The 24,231-nt window shown below is 37.0% G+C and overlaps 1 protein-coding gene across 1 annotated transcript in view; it reads right to left on the reverse strand.

Moving 5' to 3' along the window:
* Nucleotides 1-24,231, reverse strand: part of MLC1 (modulator of VRAC current 1) — a 188,060-nt gene that overhangs the window by 163,375 nt on the left and 454 nt on the right. Inside the window, exons 2-4 of the mRNA XM_053716632.1 lie at nucleotides 22,310-22,399; nucleotides 13,899-13,952; nucleotides 9,386-9,487 (exon numbers count right to left, since the gene is read on the reverse strand). Of these exons, the coding sequence (XP_053572607.1) occupies nucleotides 9,386-9,487; nucleotides 13,899-13,952; nucleotides 22,310-22,399 (246 nt within the window). The remainder of the gene's footprint in view (nucleotides 1-9,385; nucleotides 9,488-13,898; nucleotides 13,953-22,309; nucleotides 22,400-24,231) is intronic.

Genomic DNA, 24,231 nt, shown 5'->3' on the forward strand with positions numbered 1-24,231 from the left:
AATAGAGCATTTACATATGAAGGCAACCTAACTAAGATTCTGAGACATGTCAGGAGTAATTGCTGAATGATCGTAAGTTACTTCGGTATGAGTTTGAAGGAAGCGCTTTTGAGACTTACTAGTAAAAGTAAAGGGTGAGGTCTGTTCGGACAGAGCGAAGTTCCCCTGCAGAGTTTGGGGAAATTGCAGCGTGTGCGATGGCGTGTGACGTCACAGCTTGCCGGTTCCGGTCCTGTGTTAGGAAGAGAGGTGAGCCGCGTCTGTCTCTAAAGTTGCAAGCAGGTTAGAGGGTGAGAAGCTGGATTCAACAATCAAGCAATTTGGTATGAGTAGGAGGGAAATTTAAACTGCTTGTTGGGGAGGAGTTATGTAAGTGTGAAAAGACACAGCTATACAAAGGATAAGGCAAAGAACTTAGTCAATTATTACAGGACCCCCCCCCCAAAGATCAACTCCGGGGATCGAGTCCAGGACGATCAGGATAACGTTCATGGAACCTGGCCACCAACCGGGGGGCAGAGAGATTGGAAGCCGGTTCCCAGGAGTCCTCCGAATCAGGGTAGCCCTTCCAATGGACCAGATACTGAAGCTGCCCACGAAAACGTCGGGAGTCCAAGACATCTTGTACCTCATACTCCAGGGTGGTATCCTGTAGATGAGGAAGTAAAGGAATAGAAGGATCATGGTGACGAAGTTGTCTATAAGGCTTGAGGAGAGACACATGAAAGGTAGGATGGGATTTCAGATTTGCTGGTAATGCGAGAGTAACAGCGTTCATATTCACAATTTTTATGATGGGAAATGGTCCAATGAAGTTTGAAGATAATTTCCTGGAAGGAAGGGGTAAATGTAGATTACGTGTTGATAACCAAACGTAGTCACCTACACTATATTTAGGCGAGGAAATCCTTTTTTTATCATAATGGAATTTATAGCGATCCTTGGCGATGCGAATATTTTCAGCAGTTAGTGAAAAAGATTCACTAATAGTGTTGATGAGGTCATTCACAACAGGACAACTGTTGCTGTCCATAGAATCCCATTCAAAAGAAGGATGGAAACCATAATTAATGAAGAATGGTGTGAACTTTGTAGAGGAATGGATGGAATTGTTGAAGGCGAATTCTGCGTATGGTAGTAATTGTGTCCAGGTATCTTGTTTAGCTGAAATGAAACATCTTAAATATTGTTCTATGCACTGGTTTGTCCTTTCAGTCTGGCCATTAGTTTGGGGATGGAAAGAGGTACTGAGACGTCTAGAAATACCCAATGAGTGACAAAGTTGTTTCCAGAATTGGCTGGTGAATTGAGTTCCCCTATCTGAGGTAATACTATTAGGGAGTCCGTGATACTTGAATATATGATGTATCATTAAGGAAATGGTTTCAGAAGAAGTTGGCAGCTTATGGTAGGGCACGAAATGTGCCATTTTACTAAATAGGTCTACGACTACTAATATGGTGTTATTCCCTTCAGAAATAGGTAGGTCGACTATGTAGTCAATTGCTATGTCCTTCCAAGGACGGTCAGGAGTTGGTAATGGGATCAATTTCCCGTAAGGGGGAGTCCTCCCTTTTTTTGTAGTTTCGCAGATTAAGCAGGTTTTAACGTAGTCCTCAACATCAGAGAGGCAGGTAGGCCACCAAAAGAATCTGGAGACTAATTCTTGAGTTTTCTTTATGCCCATGTGTCCAGCAGATGGAGAATCATGTAAAGTTTTTAAGACTGTTGTTCTGAGACTGTTGGGTACATAGATTTGTTGTTGATAATAATACAACCCATCCGAGTGTAAATCCAAGACCTGTAATGGTTTATTGGAGTCAGCCTGTTGTGCTGATTTGAACTGAATGTTTTGTTCTGTAGTTAAAGCTAAGAATCTGTCAAGAGGAATTAAAGGTGAAAGGTTTGGATGTGACACTTGGTCCACCAAGTGTCTTGAAAGGGCATCAGCCTTCTTGTTCTTGTTTGCAGGACGGTAGGTGATAAGATAATTAAATCTAGCCAAGAATAGGTTCCATCGGACCTGTCGTGCGCTAAGAGTCCTATTAGATTGTAGGTATTCTAGATTTTTGTGATCCGTGTAAATCAAGATTGGAAGAAGGGTCCCTTCTAGAAGGTGTCTCCATTGTTCCAATGATGTTTTGATTGCTAACAGTTCTTTATCACCTATTGGATAGTTTATTTCAGCTGAATTAAGAATACGTGAATAGAAGGCAACAGGATGCAGAGGATCTTTTGGAGTCTGCCTCTGTGAGAGAATTGCCCCCAAAGCATAATTAGATGCATCTACTTCCAAGATGTACTGCAACTCAGAATTAGGGAATTGGAGGATAGGGGCCGTAGTGAAAGCTTTTTTTAAAAAATTGAATATTCCTTCTAAATCATCGTTCCATTTGAAGTGTGTGTCAGTTTTGGTCAAGTTAGTTAATGGTCTAGTCAAGTCAGCAAAATTTTTAATAAACTTTCTGTAGAAATTGGCGAAACCCATAAACCTTTGTATATCTTTTTTACTCTTTGGGGAAGGCCAATTTTGAATTACCGATATCTTATCATTATCCATCTGGATACCTTGGGGTGATACAATATAACCTAGAAATTTAATTTCTTTGGAGTGAAATAAGCATTTTTCTAGTTTAACATAAAGAGAGTTCTCTCGTAACCGTGTTAATACTAGGGTGACATGTTTGATGTGTTCAGTAAGTGAGGTAGAGAATATGAGTATGTCATCCAGGTATATTACCATAAATAAATCCAAAAAATCCTTGAAGATATCATTTATGAAATACTGAAAGGTAGCCGGGGCATTACAGAGGCCAAATGGCATCACAGTATATTCAAAAAGGCCATAACGTGTACGGAATGCTGTAAGCCATTCATGACCCTCCTTTATTCGTACCAAGTTGTAAGCCCCTCTAAGATCCAATTTAGTGTATATGGTAGCATTTTGTAATCTATCAAGGAGTTGAGGAATTAAAGGTAGTGGATAGCGGTTTTTTATCGTACGCTTGTTTAACTCTCTGTAATCGATAATGGGTCTTAGGGATTGATCTTTGTTTTTAACAAAAAAAATACCAGCCCCAGCTGGGGAGGTGGAAGGACGTATAAAGCCTTTCTTCAAATTATCTGCCAAATAAGTTTTTAGATGTTGTAACTCAGGATCAGAGAGGGGAAATATATGGCCGTAAGGTATATCAACACCTGGTAGGAGATCTATAGGGCAGTCATAAACCCTATGAGGGGGTAGATTCTCTGATTCTTTTTTGTCAAAGACATCAGCGAATGTTATGTATTCCTTGGGGATTTGTAAAGGAACATCAAGTAAAATTTGTTCATGATGGAGACACAAATTTTTACAATAAGGTGAATCAAAGATGACATGTGAAGTTGACCATTGTATAGTGGGATCGTGTTGTTTAAACCAACTGATACCAAGTATAATGGGATATAGAGGTGAGGGTATAACATCAAAAGTAAGAAATTCTGTGTGTTGGTCATGTGTGGTGAGCCTTAAAGGTATGGTGTGGTATAAGATGGGTCCTGATGTAATTTCCTTACCATCAATAAAACGAAGTATACTAGGCACCATTTTCTTAACTAGTGGAATTTTATTTACAATAGTGAATTGGTAATCTATATAATTGTGGCTGGCACCAGAGTCAAGGATTGCTTGTGAGTTGAGTCTTTGCTGATCCCACTGTAATAAGATAGGAAGGGAGCAATGATTAGATTGTGGTTGTTTAGCAGATAAACATATACTTGTGGTGTTCATCTTACCCTTCCTACGCTGTAATTGAGAGCAGTCCTTTACAGAGTGATCGATCCCTCCACAGTACATACAGAGATCTAAAGCTTTTCTTCTTAATTTTTCCTGTAGTGTTAATGGACCTCTGATGAAAGCGAGTTCCATAGGGATTTCAGAGGCTTTTGTAGTTGTCTTAGGTGGATGTAGAGTAGTAACTGTTTGTTTGGTGGATGTTTCTAAGTGTGACTTTTCTGAGCGTCTCTCTCTGATGCGTCTATCTAATGTGATGCTAGCATCTATTAGGAGTTCTAAAGTCTCTGGGAGGGGTTGTCTAGCTAGCTCATCCTTGAGAGTATCTGAGAGGCCTAGGCGGAATTGATTGCGCAAGGAAAGGTCATTCCACTGTGTATCAGGGGACCATTTCTTAAACTCTGCGATGTAGTCCTCCACAGGCCTTTTATGTTGTCTCAGAGACCTCATTGCTGTCTCAGCAGACAGCTGTTTGTAGGGATCATCATATAGCTGTCCCATTGCTTTAAAAAACTGATCAAATGAGTACAGCAATGGGTCATTGGTTTCAAAAAACAAATTTGCCCATATACGTGGTTCACCACGTAGATAGGAAATTGTGGTGAGAACCTTCAAATGATCATTGAAGTATGTTTTGGGTTTTAATTTGAAATATAAGGAACATGAGTTTTTGAATTCCCTAAATTCTGAACGAATACCACTAAATGTTTGTGGAGGATTAGGTTGAGGTTCACTAGAACTAATATGTGTAGTGAGGGTATCAATTTTTTCATTGATGTATTGCTTTAAGGCAGAGTTTTCTAATTGTAGTGTATTTAACCCTGTTGTAAGGTTATCTACAGTTTGAGTTAATTTCTCTACATGAGATAATAAGGCTGCTGGGTCCATGGTAAGGCTTGATTGTTATTGTCAGCCTGTGGAAGGTAATCTCACCCTTGTAAAGGAGAGAGGGAATTTTTAGGACCACAACTGCAGGTTTAGGAGTGTTGTGAATGTATCAGTGATTCTGTGTAAGTGAGGGAAGGCAGCAAGGATCAGAATCATTAGATACAGTTCACTTTAATATAAGGATAGGAGTGACAATGGCTGAGACCTCAGAGCATATAGCCCCACTCAGTATTGACAAACTGGTTCCCACATATAAACAACAAGCAATTGCAAGTTAAAGTTGTAGACATACCATATCTAATCATAGGTGGCAGCAGACATAGTGTACAACTTAAGGCAACAAATAGGGTTAATGAGATTTATGCAGCAATTAGGTGTTGAATCTGAACTCTTAAGAATATAGGTTGAATAGAGCATTTACATATGAAGGCAACCTAACTAAGATTCTGAGACATGTCAGGAGTAATTGCTGAATGATCGTAAGTTACTTCGGTATGAGTTTGAAGGAAGCGCTTTTGAGACTTACTAGTAAAAGTAAAGGGTGAGGTCTGTCCGGACAGAGCGAAGTTCCCCTGCAGAGTTTGGGGAAATTGCAGCGTGTGCGATGGCGTGTGACGTCACAGCTTGCCGGTTCCGGTCCTGTGTTAGGAAGAGAGGTGAGCCGCGTCTGTCTCTAAAGTTGCAAGCAGGTTAGAGGGTGAGAAGCTGGATTCAACAATCAAGCAATTTGGTATGAGTAGGAGGGAAATTTAAACTGCTTGTTGGGGAGGAGTTATGTAAGTGTGAAAAGACACAGCTATACAAAGGATAAGGCAAAGAACTTAGTCAATTATTACAGTTATAAAATAAATGTGAAATGTTTAAGGTATACACTTATGCGAAACCTGACCGGTAGGGGGTTAAGTTTTTTAGCACTTAGTAAAAACACCTAGAGGGTTCATTGTGGTAACTAGAGGTAATTTACATACAGGTGGTATAAAAGATGATGGATAGCTATTGTTTGTAGCATGACTAAGGGTCCTGTGTGACTCGAAACGTTGCTTTTTTAATCCCATATATTTTTTAAACAGTGCTGTTGCCAATTTGGAATTTTTGGATGTACATAACATGAGGTGGGCAGACCTCACTGGCATACATTGCACTTATTACTTTGAAAGAGGACAAACCTACACACTTGGAAGTGATTTCCTATTAGGTGCTGGACTTGCCTTACTGGTTTGATTTATATATATATATATATATATATATATATATATATATATATATATATATATATATATATATATATATATATATATATATATATATATAATAGAGGTACAACCCAGGGGTATCTATTGTAAAACTACCCTCTATTAAATCTGTTATAACCAAAGGGGAATTGCACAGGGATATGAGCTGTGGATCTCCCTTCTAACTGTCTGACATAGGTCTAGGGGGAACAGACATGTTAGGTTCCATAACCATTTACTATTACTATGTGATGTGAAAACATAAAAGTTATATACAGTATAAAATGGGTAATACAATTATTTACAACTAGCCACCAAATATTCACACCTCAGACAGAGGATAATTGAACAAGTGGGAGCCAGAGAACATTTAAATAATATGGAAATAAACAGGATCCCAGTATCTTAAGGGCCAGAACTGCATTATAAAAGTTTATTTCAAACAAAGCCAATAAAGATGCTGAGGAGATGTTTAGTGTTGCTGGTCCTCACTGTGTCTCAAAAAAAAGAGATAAGGCTCCTGATTGCGATACAATGTCCCATATATGTGTCTGCAGTCAACTGGGTTGAGTCCCCCAGTTATGCTCTACTTGAAGCTACCAAGAACCACCTGATAGCCTTATGGGCTTTATAAGTACCTGAGTCACTTACATGACTGAAGCACCCCTCCACTGAAGCTTACCAGCGTGGAGTTACTTGCTGTATCCAGTAGAGAGCCCAACCAATGCTAGTATAAGTACTGCAGAGGATTTTAGAGAAGATACCTGTAGTCCCTCAGGAGGAGGCTAAGGGACATGTCCCTGCGACGCCTGAGGGTAGTTATGACAGAAATCTCTTCTTACTAAATGAATCTGCATCAGGGTTAATGGACTTACATTGGTCTGAGTCCCCATTTTTTTAAAGCAAATAGTTGGAGCACCTCATCTTCAGCCTTATCTCCTGGGAGGCCAAAACAAAACGGAGGAGAGAGGGGAGGTGGAAGGGATTTAAGCTGTGTGGACTCTCAGCCTCCTCCTAGTGGCAGGAAGTAGCTCACATGTTATGGAATTCCTATGGACTTATCATCTTATGAAAGAAAGTATATACAAAAAACCTTTGTTGGTATACGATTTCTGAAAATGACATGATTCACTTGCTAACGTCACTGCTAATACATGCTTGAATAAAAATATTTCCAAATAAATAATACGCTGAATACTGCATGTAAGTGCTTTTATAAAAATAATTTGGAATAACATGTTTATGGTAAACATAATGTTTAACAAGCCATCTTAGCAAGGAGACTAATACTGCCACAGTGTTTCCAACTCTTAAATGACCACTAAAGTCAGGATTCAGATAAAAAACACAATAAACAACTTTCCAATCCCCATCAGTTATCTAAATATACACAATATTTTTATGTGCACACTTTCTGAGGCACCAGCTCCTTCTGCACATATGCAAAATTCAAGGAATATATGTATATGCATTTTGTGATTGGCTGATGGCTGTCACATGATGCAGTGTGTAGGAAAATGTTTCAGAAAAAAAAAAACCTCTACTGCTTATGTGAAATTCAAACTAAGTGTTGTTGCATTGTCTATTTACTTTAAATTTATTGATTATGCTATTCTACTGTGTTTAGTGGTTCTTTAAATGGACAGCAAAGTCTAAATTAAACTTTTGTGATTCAGATGGCGCATGGCATTTTAAGCAACTTTCCAATTCACTTCTATAATCTAATTTGCTTTATTTTCTTGGTATCCTTAGTTGAAGAGCATACCTAGATAGGCTCAGGAGCAGCAATTAACCACTGGGACATACCTGCTGATTAGAGACTGCATGTATATGACTGCTGCTATTGGCTGACTGATGTGTTCAGCCAGCTCACAGTAGTGCATTGCTACTCCTTCAACAAATGATACCAAGAGAATGAAGTAAAATTGATCATAATTTTTTTTTTAAATTGTATAAATATGTCTTTCCACTGAGCCATAGAATAAAACGGAGAGCAGATATCAATGTGCAAAACTGTGAGAATTTAGTCTGTCTGTTATAGCCTCACATAGGATGTGTGATGTTGCATTCAAATGCACAACTGCTAGTGATCACCCTCATATTGGTAAATTCCTTAAAGGGACATAAGGCCAAATTTTTTCTCTCATGATTTAGAAAGAGCATGTCATTTTAAACAACTTTCTCGTTTACTTCTATTATCTAAATTGCTTAAAGGGACACTGAACCCAAATTTGGGAGCATGCAATTTTAAGCAACTTTCTAATTTATTATCAATGTGTCTTTGTTCTCTTGCTATCTTTATTTGAAGGCATCTAAGCTAAGGAGCCAGACAATTTTTTGGTTCAGTGGTGCTGTCCAATCAGCAAAGACAACCCAGGTTGTTCACCAAAAATGGGCTTACATTCTTGGTTTTCAAATAAAGATACCAAGGGAATGAAGAAAATTTGATAGTAGAAGTAAATTAGAAAGTTGCTTAATATTGCATGCTCTATCTGAATCACAAAAGAAAAAAATTGGGTTCAGTGTCCCTTTAAGTCTCTCGATATTCTGTGCTGAAAAGCATATCTAGATAGGCTCAGTAGCTGCTGATTGGTGGCTACACATAGATGGCTTGTGTGATTGGCTCACCCATGTGCATTGCTATTTCTTCAACAAAGTATATCTAAATAATGAAGCAAATTAGATAATAGAAGTAAATTGGGATGTTTAAAAAATTGTATTCTTTATCTGAATCATGAAAGAAAAAATGTGGGTTTAAATGTCCCTTTAAGCACTAACTATATAATTCATTTGAATTCCACCAAACAGCACTTATTTTGAGATCAATATTGATATTGCAGGGTTATTTTTTTTTTTTTTTTTTGACTGGAGTGCCCTTTTAACATTTACAACTGTATAAGAGGGATGTTGAAACTATTGACCATTACTATTCAGTCACTTAATTTCTTCCTAAAAGTTGGCAGATTAACATATAAAAAAACAAAAGATTTAGGATAAAAATGATGTTACAAATAAACATATTAGGCTAGACTTCTATGGGGCGCGCTACAAGCGATTCTTCTGGCTTTCACTCACGCACTAACCTGAAGGTGCGCTAGAACAAGCTAAAGCCAAAGATGCGCTAAGAAATACTTCAAATACCTTTTCTCTTCACTTAGAAGAAAATGTTCTTTTTATTTCAAAATATAGATTTATGTATGTATATGTATCTACAACTTTTTAGCGCTGTTATGTGTTGTGGTTGAACACAACACATAACTTTAAAATTGTAATATGAGTGATGTTTAGTGCAATCGCAATATTTATTGAAAAAAATAGTGCCTGCTAAAGGGATGTCGACCGCCCCAAAACATTCTCTGGCAATTCTTCTTTACCATTGACTTGTAATACCAATTTGCATGCTAATCCTAGCGCTGCCCAGCAATATTGATAGTGCACCCTGTGCGATCAATAACGCTCAACTTACAATCTAGGCATTCGTTTTTTTACTTACATTGATTGCTGATGGGTTGAAGGCGAGTTTACATCCAAACCAAATTAAACAGGTGGTGGTAATAGAAAATGATGTTACAAATAAAATCTGGTAGTTTGAAAGCTATAAGAATAGAAAACATACACTTATTGACAAAAGCACAATATATTAATGCTTACATACTGTAGCCTATAATCAACGTGATATGTTTAACCAAATGTAATCTATTGCTTACAACAGTTTCAGGTACAATATATTCAGATTTGTGTAATTAAATTAATAAACACAGCATAGTGTGCTAAAAATATTAATTGTTCCTTTAACTTATTTAACCACAAAAGGAAGCCACTGGCACAGTGCATTCCTTTTGGTATTTTGATATTATTATAGCAATATTTCTTTGTCTGTCTTTGGACAACAGCACAGGTGTATCCATGAACCAACTTGCCACCAGACATTGGCACATATGCCAGCCAAAACAATGGTTTATATCTAGCTAAAGAACAGAATATTTCAAGAGTTGGGGAAAGTTAATAGCTCACTTACAGTTTGATGATCAAAACTCACCAACATGAAGAGAAATCTAGCAACATCTTGGTGGGCATTTTTTTTTAGCATTGTGGGTGTCTCTCATTCACAACCAGAACGCTGCATAGTGAAATAAACAGCTCTCAAGCTAAAATGTTCTCTTCTTATATTCTTTAAGGAGAATTGCAGTACTGTGAGGCTTCCTACATAATCTTGCCAGCACAGAGAGCTTTATATGATCAGGCCCTTAATGTTAATAGTGGAATAAGCCCAATTTCTTATTTATCTGGGGGTTCATTCTTATACAGTCACCTAGTGATACAGAACCATTACACTGAGAGGCACATGATCTTTTTCTTGATAGATTAGTTCTGTAATTAAGCCTTTGGATGTCCTTAGATGACATTATGCATCATGAGGAGTTTTTAAGATTATATCTAGAAACCCACACATCCATACTTTATGAGTAATAAAGTACTACTCATACATTATAAAAAACTAGCTCTACTCAACATAACTTAATAGATTATAGTCTCTCATTTCCTTGTACTAAGTTTTTATTCATGATTGACTGCATGTCATTTTAAATTGTACTGCTTCCTTTGTCATTCTAACTAGCATTTTGCTGAATTACAACACAAATAATAGATAAAAATATTTTTAAAAAACTAAACAGTATATAAACAAACATGGTTGTAAAGTGGAATTAGATATATTACTAAACAATCTGCATTGAGCCACATAATATCTCAAAATCCACGTGACATTATAAAATGATAACTCATTTAGAAGCCTTCATATAACAAACTGAAAAAATAAACGTATAATTTATCATGCATGTTCCGTTAATGACTGGTGTATTTGTACCTATAAATAACATTACTTATCAGTAGTGATACAAAAACATGTTAATTGTTATGTTCTATTCTGTCTTCATGACCGCGATAATATCAAGCTGTAAACTGAAGAAACATTTTTGCTGGACAAATTCTAACTATTACCATGAAGAATCTATAATCCGGAAGTAAAAATTAAAATTCAAACTATAATCTAGCTTGTATAGTGCCATGTCATATTGACTGAAGTTAGTGGCATATTTAGTTTTCATGTTGCCCTAGGCCCAAACTAACATGCTGCTCCTCCCACTTTTTCTACTTAGCTTACTACGATTTAGTTGGTATTTGCATAAATACCCCCAGAGTTAAAGGGACATTAAACCCAATTATTTTCTTTCATGATTTAGAAAGAGCATGCAATTTTAACCCCTTAGTGACTAGACCATTTTTCAATTTTCTTACAGTTAAGGACCAGGGCTATTTTTACATTTTTGCGGTGTTTGTGTTTAGAATTTTCCTCTTACTCATTTACTGTACCCACACATATTATATACAGTTTTTCTCGCCATTAAATGGACTAAAGATACCATTATATCTTATAATTTACTATAAAAATAATTATAAAATATGCTGAAAAAAATTGAACCCCCCACACTTTTTCTAACTTTGACCCCCAAAATCTGTTACACATCTACAACCACCAAAAAACATCCAGGCTAAATAGTTTCTAAATTTTCTTTGCAAGTTATAGGGCAATAAGTACAAGTAGCACTTTGCTATTTCCAAACCATTTGTTTTTTCAAAATTAGCGATAGTTACATTGTAACACTGATATCTGTCAGGAATCCCTGAATAACCCTTCACATGTATATATTTTAGTAGACACCCCAAAGCATTTATCTAGGCCCATTTCGGTATATTTCATGCCACCTTTTCACCAAATAAAAAAAAATCGTTCACTTTTTCACAAACTTTAAGTTTCTCACTGAAATTGTTTACAAACAGCTTGTGCAATTATGGCACAAATGGTTGTAAATGCTTCTCTGGGATCCCCTTTGTTCAGAAATAGCAGACATTTATGGCTTTGGCATTACATTTTGGTAATTAGAGGGCCGCTAAATGCCGCTGCGCACCACACTTGTATTATGCCCAGCAGTGAAACATAGATTTTGACGGTAGATAAGAACCTAAAAGGCCCATCAAGTCTACCCATAGGGTGAAGAATTTAATTAGGTAGCTTGTAGGGTTAATTTTAGCTTTAGTGTAGAGATCAGCCTCCCATCTGACACATCCCACCCCCTGATCCCTTCCTGACCCCTCTCAAACAGCTCTCTTCCCTCCCCCACCTCACAATTGTCACCTCCATCTTAAGTACTGGCAGAAAGTATGCCGGTCTAAAAAAAAAATAAAAAAAAAATCATTTTTTTTATTATATATTTTCTGTAGTGCAGAATCCCCCCTTACCACCCAACCTCCCTGAGCCCCCCAAAGAGCTCTCTAACCCTCCCCCCTCTACCTAATTGCCTCCATCTTGTGTTCTGGAAGCTGTCTGCCAATACCCACTTTGCAATAAAATTCGGCAGTTTTTTTGTTTTTTTTAAAGGTAAATCCACTTTTTCCGTAGTGTAGCTGCCCCCCCCCCTCAATACCCTACCCCCTCGAAGATCCCTTTCCCAACATTGATTCCCCCTCCCTCTCCCACTTTCCCTTACACTTGCTGTCATGCTGTGATTTAAAGCGGACGCGGGGATGCTCTAGCCCCCTCACACTCCCGGAACTCAGATCCCTACTGGACAGAACTGTTCCAGCGATGGGCCACCCACCCGCCTCCCCCGTATCCTTTCCTTGCCACCAAGGATCGGTACCACCAATGGCCGATGCAGAGAGGGCCACAGAGTGACTCTCTCTGCATTGGATGCTTAAAAAAGGGTATTGCAGGATGCCTCAATATCGAGGCATCACTGCAATACCCTGAAAGCGTCTGGAAGCGATCATGATCACTTCAAGTGCTTGAGAACCTTGAGGACGTACAGGGTCATTAACAACCGGTTTTTGGAGGACGTACCCTGCACGTCCTTGGTCGTTAAGGGGTTAAACAACTTTCTAAATGACTTCTATTATCTAATTTGCTTTATTCTCTTGATATCCTTTGCTGAAGGCTCAGTAGCTGTTGATTGGTGGCTGCACATAGATGCCTCGTGTGATTGGCACACCCTTGTGCATTGTTATTTCTTCAACAAAGGATATCTAAAGAATGCAGCAAATTAGACTAGACAATATAAATAAATTGGAATGCTGTTTAAAATTGTATTCTCTATCTGAATCATGAAAGAAAACATTTGGGTTTAATGTCCCTTTAAGTTATAGCAGTGAAAAGCAGTCTGCTGTATCCAACTCTCTGCAACTGTGAGGCTCAGATTTATTTATTTCTTGAGCACACTGGTTATGTATAAAATCCTTGTAAATTTAAATAGATATAAAAGTTTTAACAAGAGTTAATGGTCATACAAATATGATTTCACTATAGGGAATGTGATGTTTATGGTAACTGTCAATGCTTGTTTATGGTTGTCATTTAATAAAAGTGTCTAGTGTCTTGAAAAAAACAGCATATAAAAACAACTGAATCTGTTCAGTTACAATAAGTGTAAAACAATATAAACTTAGGCAGCAAAGTATGTAAAATCAGCAGCAAAAGGGTTGAGAGAGACCAGAAAATCTGTTATTGCATCTAGCCCATTAAAGGGACACTCAAGTCAAAATTTAAAAAACTTTCATTATTCAGATAGAGCAAATTTTAAACAACTTTCCAATTTACTTCCATTAACAAAAGTGCACAGTCTTTTTATATTTAAACTGTTTGAGTCACCAGCTCCTACTGAGCATGTGCAAGAATTCACAGCATATATACGTATTTGCATTTAAGATTGGCTGAAGGCTGTCACATGGTACGTGTATGCATTTGTGATTGGCTGATGGCTGTCACATGGTATAGGAGGAGTGGAAATAGACATAACTTAAATTGTCAGCAAAAAAATCTACTACTTATTTGAAGTTCAGACTAAGTGCTATTGCATTGTCTTGTTATCTTGCATTTGTTGATTATGCAAATCTACTGTGTTGACTGGTCTTTTAAGGCTTGTAGAAATGTTAAACATGCTTGCACTTACCACACTGCCTCTGTTTTTCACTGATGCAAAATGTACTATAGCAGAAGGCACACACTATAAGCAAACAGAAAAAATATATTACTAATTAAGCATTGTTTTAACACATAGAAAGTGTCCAATTGCAATTATTATGCTTACATACCTCTCAGTATCAATGTGCAAAGCATTGGCTTTAGAAAAAAATTATGACTGAGGGCAGTTATTATATTTTACTGGATAACAGTCAGTTTTGCAAAAGCATTTACAATAAAGAGGTGTTTAGTGTTAAACATTTTAAAATTCACTTTCCAGCTCTAAATTTCAGTTCAAAACCATGACTGCCTGTAAGACTAAAGGGATATGAAACCAATTTGTTTCTATCATGATTCAGATAGAGTATGCAATTTTAAGCAACTTTCTAATTTACTCCTATTACCAAGGTTTCTTTGTTCTCTTGGTATCTTTATTTGTAAACCAGGAATGCTAAGCTTATGAACCGGCTTATTTTTGGATCAGCACCCTGGGTAGCGCTTGCTGATTGGCGGCTAATATTTTTATTTAATGGGCTATTTGGAGCCAGGCAGCCTTCTAGGCTGCACCTGGAAACTACAAGTCCCAGTATGCCTCATACCCAGAGGAGAGATACAATAAAGTGGTGCGCACAGAGTGCTACAAATACTGTATAAATTACTGCCCTTTTCCCAGATCAAAGCAGTGACATTCTACATGTGTTACTAAGCCCAAGCTCTGCTCTTTTACTGCGCCTTCAGCACTGGGGCCTGCTGCTATGCCCAACCATTGTGCTCTTATACTCTTGCCAAGACCATGCAGTGACAATCCAAACATTGAGCCCAGTGTTAAACTGCAATGCAAGATACTTACTGTTGTCAGGACTCAACAGTAACATTCTGCATGTGGAAAGGGTGACTGACCACAAACAATTTCTTTCTTCTTTTTTTTATACAAATTCAGTGAGAGCCTATATTTGTGCTAGGTGTGTATATATATATATATATATATATATATATATATATATTGCATTGTGATTTAGTCGCAATTTTTACATCAGCACCTCCTGTAACCCTCATAAGCCCCCCTCTGTAACCCACATAAGCCCCATCAGCTCCCACTGTAACCCTGCACCCCCTGTAACCCCCATAACCCCCCCTCTGTAACCTACATAAACCCCATCAGCTTCCACTGTAACTCTGGACCTCCTGTAACCCTCATAAGCCCCCCTTTGTAACCTACATAAGTCCCATCAGCTCCCGCTGTAACCCCCCAATAAGCACCCCCTTTAACATCATAAGCACCGCCTCTAACCACCATCAGCACCCAACCCACATAAGTCCCAGCGCACCCCCCTCCCTGTAACCCGCATCAGCCACAATGCACCCCCCTCCTGTAAGCCGCATCAGCCACAGTGCTCCCCGGAAAGTCGCACCCCCTCCCGGTAGCCCGCATCAGCCACAGCGCACCCCCTCCCTGTAACCCGCATCAGCCACAGCGCACCCCGGTAGGTTGGCCCCCCTCTCTGTAACCCGCATCAGCCACAGCGCACCCCCTCCCTGTAACCCGCATCAACCACAGCGCTCCCCGGTAAGTCGGCTCAATGTCGCAAAGGTGGGCACGGCAAGTTGGTGGCCCTCCTGTACGTCATAGGTGACGTCAAATGGGGCGGGGCTAAAAATCGCATACTCTCTCGGTTTTAAAACCGTGGCGATTAATCTCGGTTTAAAATCGCATACACAATTAATCGTGCAGCCCTAATATATATATTACATATATATTACAATTACAGTGTAGATAGAACAGTGTTTAGTATCCTTTAACACTATGAAATTGAGTAATACCTTATTGTATATGATATATTCTATGTAGTCAAAGTAAATAAGTGTTGTATTCAAACGTTATGGCAATATCACAATCGTTTACCGCACTTGGTACCAATGCAGCACATACCTTGACACAGTCAGGGTAAATCTTCAGAGCATAATCATTTACTCACTTGCAACCATGGTTTAATACCGAACAGACTGGTCTCAAAGGGGCATTCCAGGTAAACGTGTTAATTCTCTGCCAGCCTCGTAAGGTGCGATACAACAACTTAGGACATATATTTCCCATAATAAGTTTTGTAGAAAATTATTTGTGTATCTTAGTTCTTTATTATTTATATTCCTCTATTGCTGTTAAAAATTTGAAATGTATTATGCACCTGGAGGGGGAGGGCAAACACTTCCAACAGGTATTTAAAAGAATTATCACGCACCTGTTTGTTAGCTCTGATGAAGTGCCGAGTGTGGCAGGAAACGCGTCAGCTTTAATCAGGTCTGTGCTTACTGTGCCTTTGCAAACTTTTACTATGTATAACCATTAAAATGGACGTTTTAATCACGTATCATCAGCCTTCCTGATGTCTTAATATGGGTGTTTGTCGTTCTTGAAGGTGTTGTACCTTTTGTCTACCATATCTATTTGTTTCAAGAGGGTTTGTAGGGGAGCCCTTTCAACACTCGAAGGACTAGCCTGGACGCTGTTTGGACACAGACGGTGTCCCAGGTTGTTGTATCACACCTAACGAGGCTGGCAGAGAATTAACACGTTTACCTGGAATGTCCCTTTGAGACCAGTCTGTTTGGTATTAAACCGTGGATGCAAGTGAGTAAATCATTATGCTCTGAAGATTTACCCTGGCTGTGTCAAGGTATGTGCTGCATTGGTACCGAGTGCAGTAAACGATTGTGATATTGCCATAACGTTTGAATACAACACTTACTTACTTTGACTACATAGGATATATCATATACAATAAGGTATTACTCAATTTCATAGTGTTAAAGGATACTGAACACTGTTCTATCTACACTGTAATTAACCTTATTGAATATAGTGTCAGTCCGACACAAGCCACTGTATACATTTGGATTTTGATTACTCTCCTACAGTGACTGACTTACTATTATATGGTTTTAATTGAAACTTTTATATCCTATATTATCTCTTTGACGTTTTATAAGAGATATGGCAACCCATGATGACAGTAATAAGAAGAGGCTGTTTAAGAATTTATTTAAAGGCACAGTACCAGACAATGATTTTAAAATGGAACTGGGAACTTTGTTTTCTAAAAAGGAGAAATTGCATATTAAAGAGTTAAAATTATGGTGCGACATTGAGTTCCTGAGCTTATATGTGAAAGAAAAGAAAATACCAAGAGGTCTGAGATTTAAGAAATTTCCTGCATTTCATAAGGAGTTTCCGTCATTTATGACTGAATGGAACCAAGCACTTTCTGATTGTTCCTTTATATTAATGGAAAAATTGATTTGTTTTAAGAAGGAACAAAGGGATACTATATTACAGGAGATTGATTCGCTGCAAATACAACTAGTGGAATTTAAGGACGATTCTAAATATTTGGCCTTTGAAAAACAACTGGATGAAACAGTGGATAAAATGGCCATAGAGCTTTCAGATAATAAATATAAGAAATATGCAAGAGACTGTAAGGACTATGACCTAGCAGTTCTATATAATTGGAATGCAGCGAATAAAAATCATAACAATAAATCGAAAAAAAATAAGAATGGTGACAAAAGTAAAAAAAACAAAAAAAACAAAAAGGTTACATTCACAAGTTTTAAGAATACTGAATCTAATGATGATACAAGCTCCATGGTGTCTAACACACCAAAATAAATGTCGACCCCCATCAGATCAACTATAAAATCTGTGGAAGATATGGGTGCGAGGCCAAAAAAATGGGGGAAAGGAATTGAAGACAGCAGAAAGAGGAGAAATGGGTGCACAAGCACCTCATTTACCCAGATATCCGAGTCGACAACGATTCAAGAATACAAGAATGAAGAAGAACTAAAAATCATTAATCTATCCCATGTCACACTAAATGATTTTGAAAAAGCTGTTTTGTCAAAAGGACTTGGATTCACCCCGACACAGGACTTTAACCTTTCCAGTATTATTTGGATTTGAATAAATTTGTACGTAAAATAACATTAAAGAAAAATTTTAATAAGGAGTCCTTATCAACACTTAATGAGAGTTCCTTAGATCCATTAACAACAATTACATTAAATTAAAAATTGACTTTTTCTGAATTATGTGACATTGCTACTTTATGTGACTTAGAGCTTGATAGTGAGGTAATCTCTTGCAAAACTAAACAGCTGGTTAGAAATATAAAACCTAGTACTTTTTACCCAGTGAATTCACGTACTGACTTAATAGAGGTGTTTCATTCTATTTTAGAACAAGATCTAACACAGTTAGCTGAACAAATTTCTACAAAGGGAGATAAGAAGTATATGAATTTGAGCAAGAAAGAAAAATGTGCTTTGGATAAAAAATTTAATAATAAAGACATAGTGGTGTTAGATTCTGACAAAGGTGTTTCGATTGTCATTTTAAATAAAAACCAATATTTAGATGAAGCATTCAGACAGCTTGAAGATCTAGATACTTACAAAAAACTGACTTTTAATCCTACTACAAAGTTTCAAAGAGAACTCACACATCTATTAGATGAGGGTAGAGATAAAGGTATCATTTCCAATAGAGTTTGAGAGTCTATTTATGTTGAACATCCGAGAATTCCTCTTTTAGTTTTTGGCCATGGTACACAAATCACTTGTCAACCCCCCAGGTAGACCAATAATCTCCGCCATAGGTTCATTAGGAGAAAAATTGGGTGAATGGCTTGATGCCCAATTACAGCCAGTTGTACAGTCCCTCCCTGGGTTTCTCAGGGACACAAAACATCTTCTTGATCATTACATGAATTCAGATGGCAACCAGAATATAGCTTTGTGACCATGGATGTAATTTCATTGTACTCGTGTATTCCACATGAATTGGGCATTAGAGCTATGGAGAGAATGCTATTGAAATATTCTAATTATGACTCATATTTGATTGAATTTTTATTAGAAGTGACTACATTTCTACTGAGTCATAATTATTTTATTTTCAATGGAAATTTCTACATTACAACAGAGAGGCACAGCGATGGGGGCAAAATTTGCCCCATCGTATGCCAATCTCTATTTGGCAGACTATAAGAATAGGAGACTATTTGGGGATCAAAATAAATTTAAGCACAACATAATTTACTATACACGCTATATTGACGATATGCTCAATTTTTGGAATGGGGCAGATGATGTTTTAGCTGACTTTGTCAAATACCTAAATTTTAATAATGACAATCTAAAATTTACCTATATTACATCAAATGAAAGAATATCTTATCTTGATGTTAAGCTTAGTAGTGGCAAGGATAATATTATTACAGAGGTTTACAGGAAAGAAATGTCAGGGAATACGATTTTAAGAGCAGATTCATTAAGGAAACATTTTAATAAGGAGTCCTTATCAACACTTAATGAGAGTTCCTTAGATCCACTAACAACAATTACATTAAATAAAAAATTAACTTTTTCTGATGTGACATTGCTACTTTATGTGACTTAGAGCTTGATAGTGAGGTCATCTCTTGCAAAACTAAACAACAGCTGGTTAGAAATATAAAACCTAGTACTTTTTACCCGTGAATTCACGTACTGACTTAATAGAGGTGTTTCATTCTATTTTAGAACAAGATCTAACACAGTTAGCTGAACAAATTTCTACAAAGGGATATAAGAAGTATATAAATCTGAGCAAGAAAGAAAAATGTGCTTTGGATAAAATTGTTAATAATAAAGACATAGTGGTGTTAGATTCTGACAAAGGTGGTTCGATTGTCATTTTAAATAAAAAATCAATATTTAGATGAAGCATTCAGACAGCTTGAAGATCTAGATACTTACAAAAAACTGACTTTTAACCCTACTACAAAGTTTCAGAGAGAACTCACACATCTATTAGATGAGGGTAGAGATAAAGGTATCATTTCCAATAGAGTTTGTGAGTCTATTTATGTTGAACATCCGAGAATTCCTCTAAGTTTTTGTCCAAGGTACACAAATCACTTGTCAACCCCCCAGGTAGACCAGTAATGCTTGATACCCAATTACAGCCAGTTGTACAGTCCCTCACTGGGTTTCTCAGGGACACAAAACATCTTCTTGGATCATTACATGAATTCAGATGGCAACCAGAATATAGCTTTGTGACCATAGATGTAATTTCATTGTACTCGTGTATTCCACATGAATTGGGCATTAGAGCTATGGAGAGAATGTTATTGAAATATTCTAATTATGACTCAAATTTGATTGAATTTTTATTAGAAGTGACTACATTTCTACTGACTCATAATTATTTTATTTTTAATGGAGATTTCTACATACAACAGAGAGGCACAGCGATGGGGGCACAATTTGCCCAATTGTATGCCAATCTCTATTTGGCAGACTATGAGAATAGGAGACTATTTGGGGATCAAAATAAATTTAAGCACAACATAATTTACTATACACGCTATATTGATGATATGCTCATTTTTTGGAATGGGGCAGATAATGTTTTAGCTGACTGTCAAATACCTAGATTTTAATAATGACAATCTAAAATGTACCTAATATTACATCAAATGAAAGCATATCTTATCTTGATGTTAAGCTTAGTAGTTGCAAGGATAATATTATTACAGAGGTTTACAGGAAAGAAATTTCAGAGAATACGATTTTAAGAGCTGATTCATGTCGCCCCATCATCTAAAAAGAGGGATACCTAAGGGCCAATACATTCGATTAAGGAGAAATTGTAGCAGTATGGAGAGCTACAGAGTCCATGCTGAAGATCTGACTTCACGTTTGAGTGATAGAGGCTATGATAGATTGACCCTCATGAAATTGGCAGATCAAGTAGGTGCGTACAATAGGGAAAACCTGCTTAAAGACAATGCAAAAAAGAATTCAAATAGAGAGGGTATTAGAGAGCATCTTCTTTCTCTAGAAGCAGAAGTCTCTAAGACACCAGTTGCTAAGCATTTTGCATTACATAAGGATAACATTGCAAGCTTTGGCTTCCAAGGTATTGAAATGGTGACACTAGGACCCAGAGGAGGTGATAGATATGCTGCCCTCAGTAAAAAAGAAGTTTTTTGGATTCACACTTTGAAGACAGGTGCTCCATTAGGTATTAATAAAATCAGTGATATTAAGCCGTTTATAGATAGATCCGGTACTTCTTAATGTAAATTTAGTATAAAATCCTTGAACCGATACGTTTTGCTCTACATTGTTTAATATTGGGTATAAACGCTTATCACGTACATAGTTCTGTTCCCATACCGATTTACATATGGTAGCATTTGACTTACCTGATAAGATATGGTTTGATGGGCTAGCTATATGTTACGTGAAACGGCGTGTGTACTTTCAATTAACGATCCTGAGAGCTGTAATTCCTACTATCTACCTGGAACTGATATCTTCTATTTTGTAGCTGTAACTTTACTAAGTGAGTTTACTGTGGTTCTTTGTTCAACTGATTCTTTTGTTATACTTGTGTATTTATTTACTCATTTATTGTTTTGATTTAGAAGAATTGTTGTCTCCCTGGAGCTGTGCTTTGTTTTTATCTTTGTATTCTTTCACATATAGAGGTGGAATACAATATATTTGGGCCCCAATAGATTTAATTACTGTAATTTCACATGTAACATTCAATGTGAGTAACTTGACACATGTTTGCATGTAAATAATTGCATTGATATAGGATCTATATGGAATTGGGTCTATACGGAACTCTCTGTTCACATCTGATATTTTACAGCTTTTTTGGTGTTCATGATGTAACATGCTAGTTCAAGTTAACACAGATTTCCCATAATAAGTTTCGTAGAAAATGATGTGTGTATCTTAGTTCTTTATTATTTATATTCCTCTATTGCTGTTAAAGATTTGAAATGTATTATGCACCTGGAGGGGGAGGGTAAACACCTCCAACAGGTATTTAAAAGAATTATCACGCACCTGTTTGTTAGCTCTGATGAAGTGCCGAGTGTGGCAGGAAACGCGTCAGCTTTAATCAGGTCTGTGCTTACTGTGCCTTTGCAAACTTTTACTATGTATAACCATTAAAATGAACGTTTTAATCACATATCAGCCTTCCTGTTGTCTTAATATGGGTGTTTGTCGTTCTTGAAGGTGTTGTACCATTTGTCTACTATATATATATATATATATATATATATATATATATATATATATATATATATATATATATATATATATATATTTTATATATATATATATCTCCTCATATACACACACACACATATAAAATTTTGTGATATTATTATTTGCAAAAGATTTTGCACCTCCTTAACTGCAATGGCTAAGATGGTGCAATGTATAGAAGCAGTAATGGAATAGATGCAATACTGAAACATCTTGAATGGAGGGAAACAATTACAGAACAAATGTGCTAAGACTAAGATATGAACAGAACTGAACACTTACAGAACCCGCAGCACACCGCAAGTAATCCATTTCAAAGGGGAAAACATTTCCAAGGTAAAGTGAAAATCCTGATGTTGCAAGAAGGCAACTCTGAAAAGCAAAATAAAGCAAATAACATGACAAAATACAGTGCCTAAAAAATGTTTACTAATCTGAAAAAACACCCCTCCCCACCCCCCAGAAAGGTTCATAGAAGGTTGGGAGAATAAGCTACAGTATTAACTTACTATTCAATAGATGTCTTCAAATACTATTAAATATAAATTATATATTAAAAAAATATTTACTGACAAATTATATCTACTGCTTTCTGATTCATACAGATCAGTGAACATTATCACAAACCTAATGCATTGTAACCTGTATATCAGTGTTTAAATTAGATATGTGCATTTGGAGGTTCTGGATTTGTGCAGATTTTAGTGTGTTTAACTTTCACAAGAATAAATCCGGCTCTGCAAAGAGTTGAATGCCCTAAGCGGCCGCCTTCTTCCATATTTGGAGGCATCAAAAACCTCTAAATACACATGCCTAGTTTAAATAGACATCAATACCAAAGTTAGAATGACCACAAAATGTGTAAGGTTTGTCAAGCAAAGAGTTGAGTGTGATCTGGCTAGTAAAGGGGATCATATTGCTGGAGTATGTATGTTTTAGTCAGTCAAGAGGCTGAATAACTGTTGTTAGTTTACTAAGCAGCAGTGAATTAGCCCAATTGCTTTTGTTTATTCCTAAAAGTGTAAGGTGTCTGCAGTGTGTGTTCTGGTTTCAATTCACTTTGTATATGTTTACCAGGCAATGAAAAGGTTAAAGTCCTCCTCCGAGTGTGTTACACATTAACCCCTTTTGCCTCGGTAACAGAAAATAAATCTTTTGGTATGTGCTCTGGGACCAGTTGAATGCTGTCTGTATTTTATGGTAATCAAATGGTTTAATCACTGCTTCTTGAATACATTACAGTACAATAATTTAATCACTTAATTTTCATGTGTAACCTAGGTAATCAAGGGCCAGAATCATCACTATATGCACGTAACATGCTAAAGAAAATATAGTGTGAGAGGGAGGGAAGGGACGCTACACTACAAAAAAAAAAAAAAAAATCAGGATGGGGGGCCCTACAATTGTAATTGCAGGGAGGGGGAGGAGGCGGGGCCACTACACTACACTACAGAAAAAAAAAATCATTAAAAATAAATAAAATTAATACCTAAACTGGGCACCGGCAGACAGCTACCAATAACTAAGATGGAGGACACCATTAGGAGGAGGGAAGGTTAGAGAGCTGTTTGGGAGGGATCAAGGAGGTGGGATGGTAAGGGGGGGGGGATCCTACACCGCAGAAAATAAATAAATACAATAAGTTTATGAAAAATAAAAATACCTAAAACTTAAAACTGGCAGACTGTCTGCCAGTACCGAAGATTGTGGTGAGGAGTGTGGGTGGTGGGGGGAAAGATATGTTTGGGAGGTAATCAGGGAGGTGTCAGGTTGGATGGTAATCATTGCACTAGAATAATATAACTCTTGCCAGCTAACTAATTAACCACTTCATTGTCGGGAATTTAAGAAGTGTGGTGCACAGCTGCAATTAGTGGCCTTCTAAATACCAAAAGGTAATGGCAAAGCCATGAATGTCTGCTATTTCTGAACAAAGAGGATCACAGAGAAGCTTTTACATCCATTTGTGCTATAACTGCACAAGCTGTATGTAAATAATTTCAGTGACAAATACAAAGTTTGTGAAAAAGTTAACAATTTTTTTATATGATCACATTTGGTGGCAACACAGTGGCATGATATACACCAAAAGGGGCCTAGCTCAATAATATATAGTTTTGATAGGTAAATAAAAAAATAATGCTCTATTTCTGTTTAAAGGGTGTTATAGCAAAAATGAAAAAAAAAAAATGTTCAGTGTT

The sequence above is a fragment of the Bombina bombina genome, chromosome 6 (assembly GCF_027579735.1).
Source record: "Bombina bombina isolate aBomBom1 chromosome 6, aBomBom1.pri, whole genome shotgun sequence".
Lineage (NCBI taxonomy): Eukaryota > Metazoa > Chordata > Amphibia > Anura > Bombinatoridae > Bombina > Bombina bombina.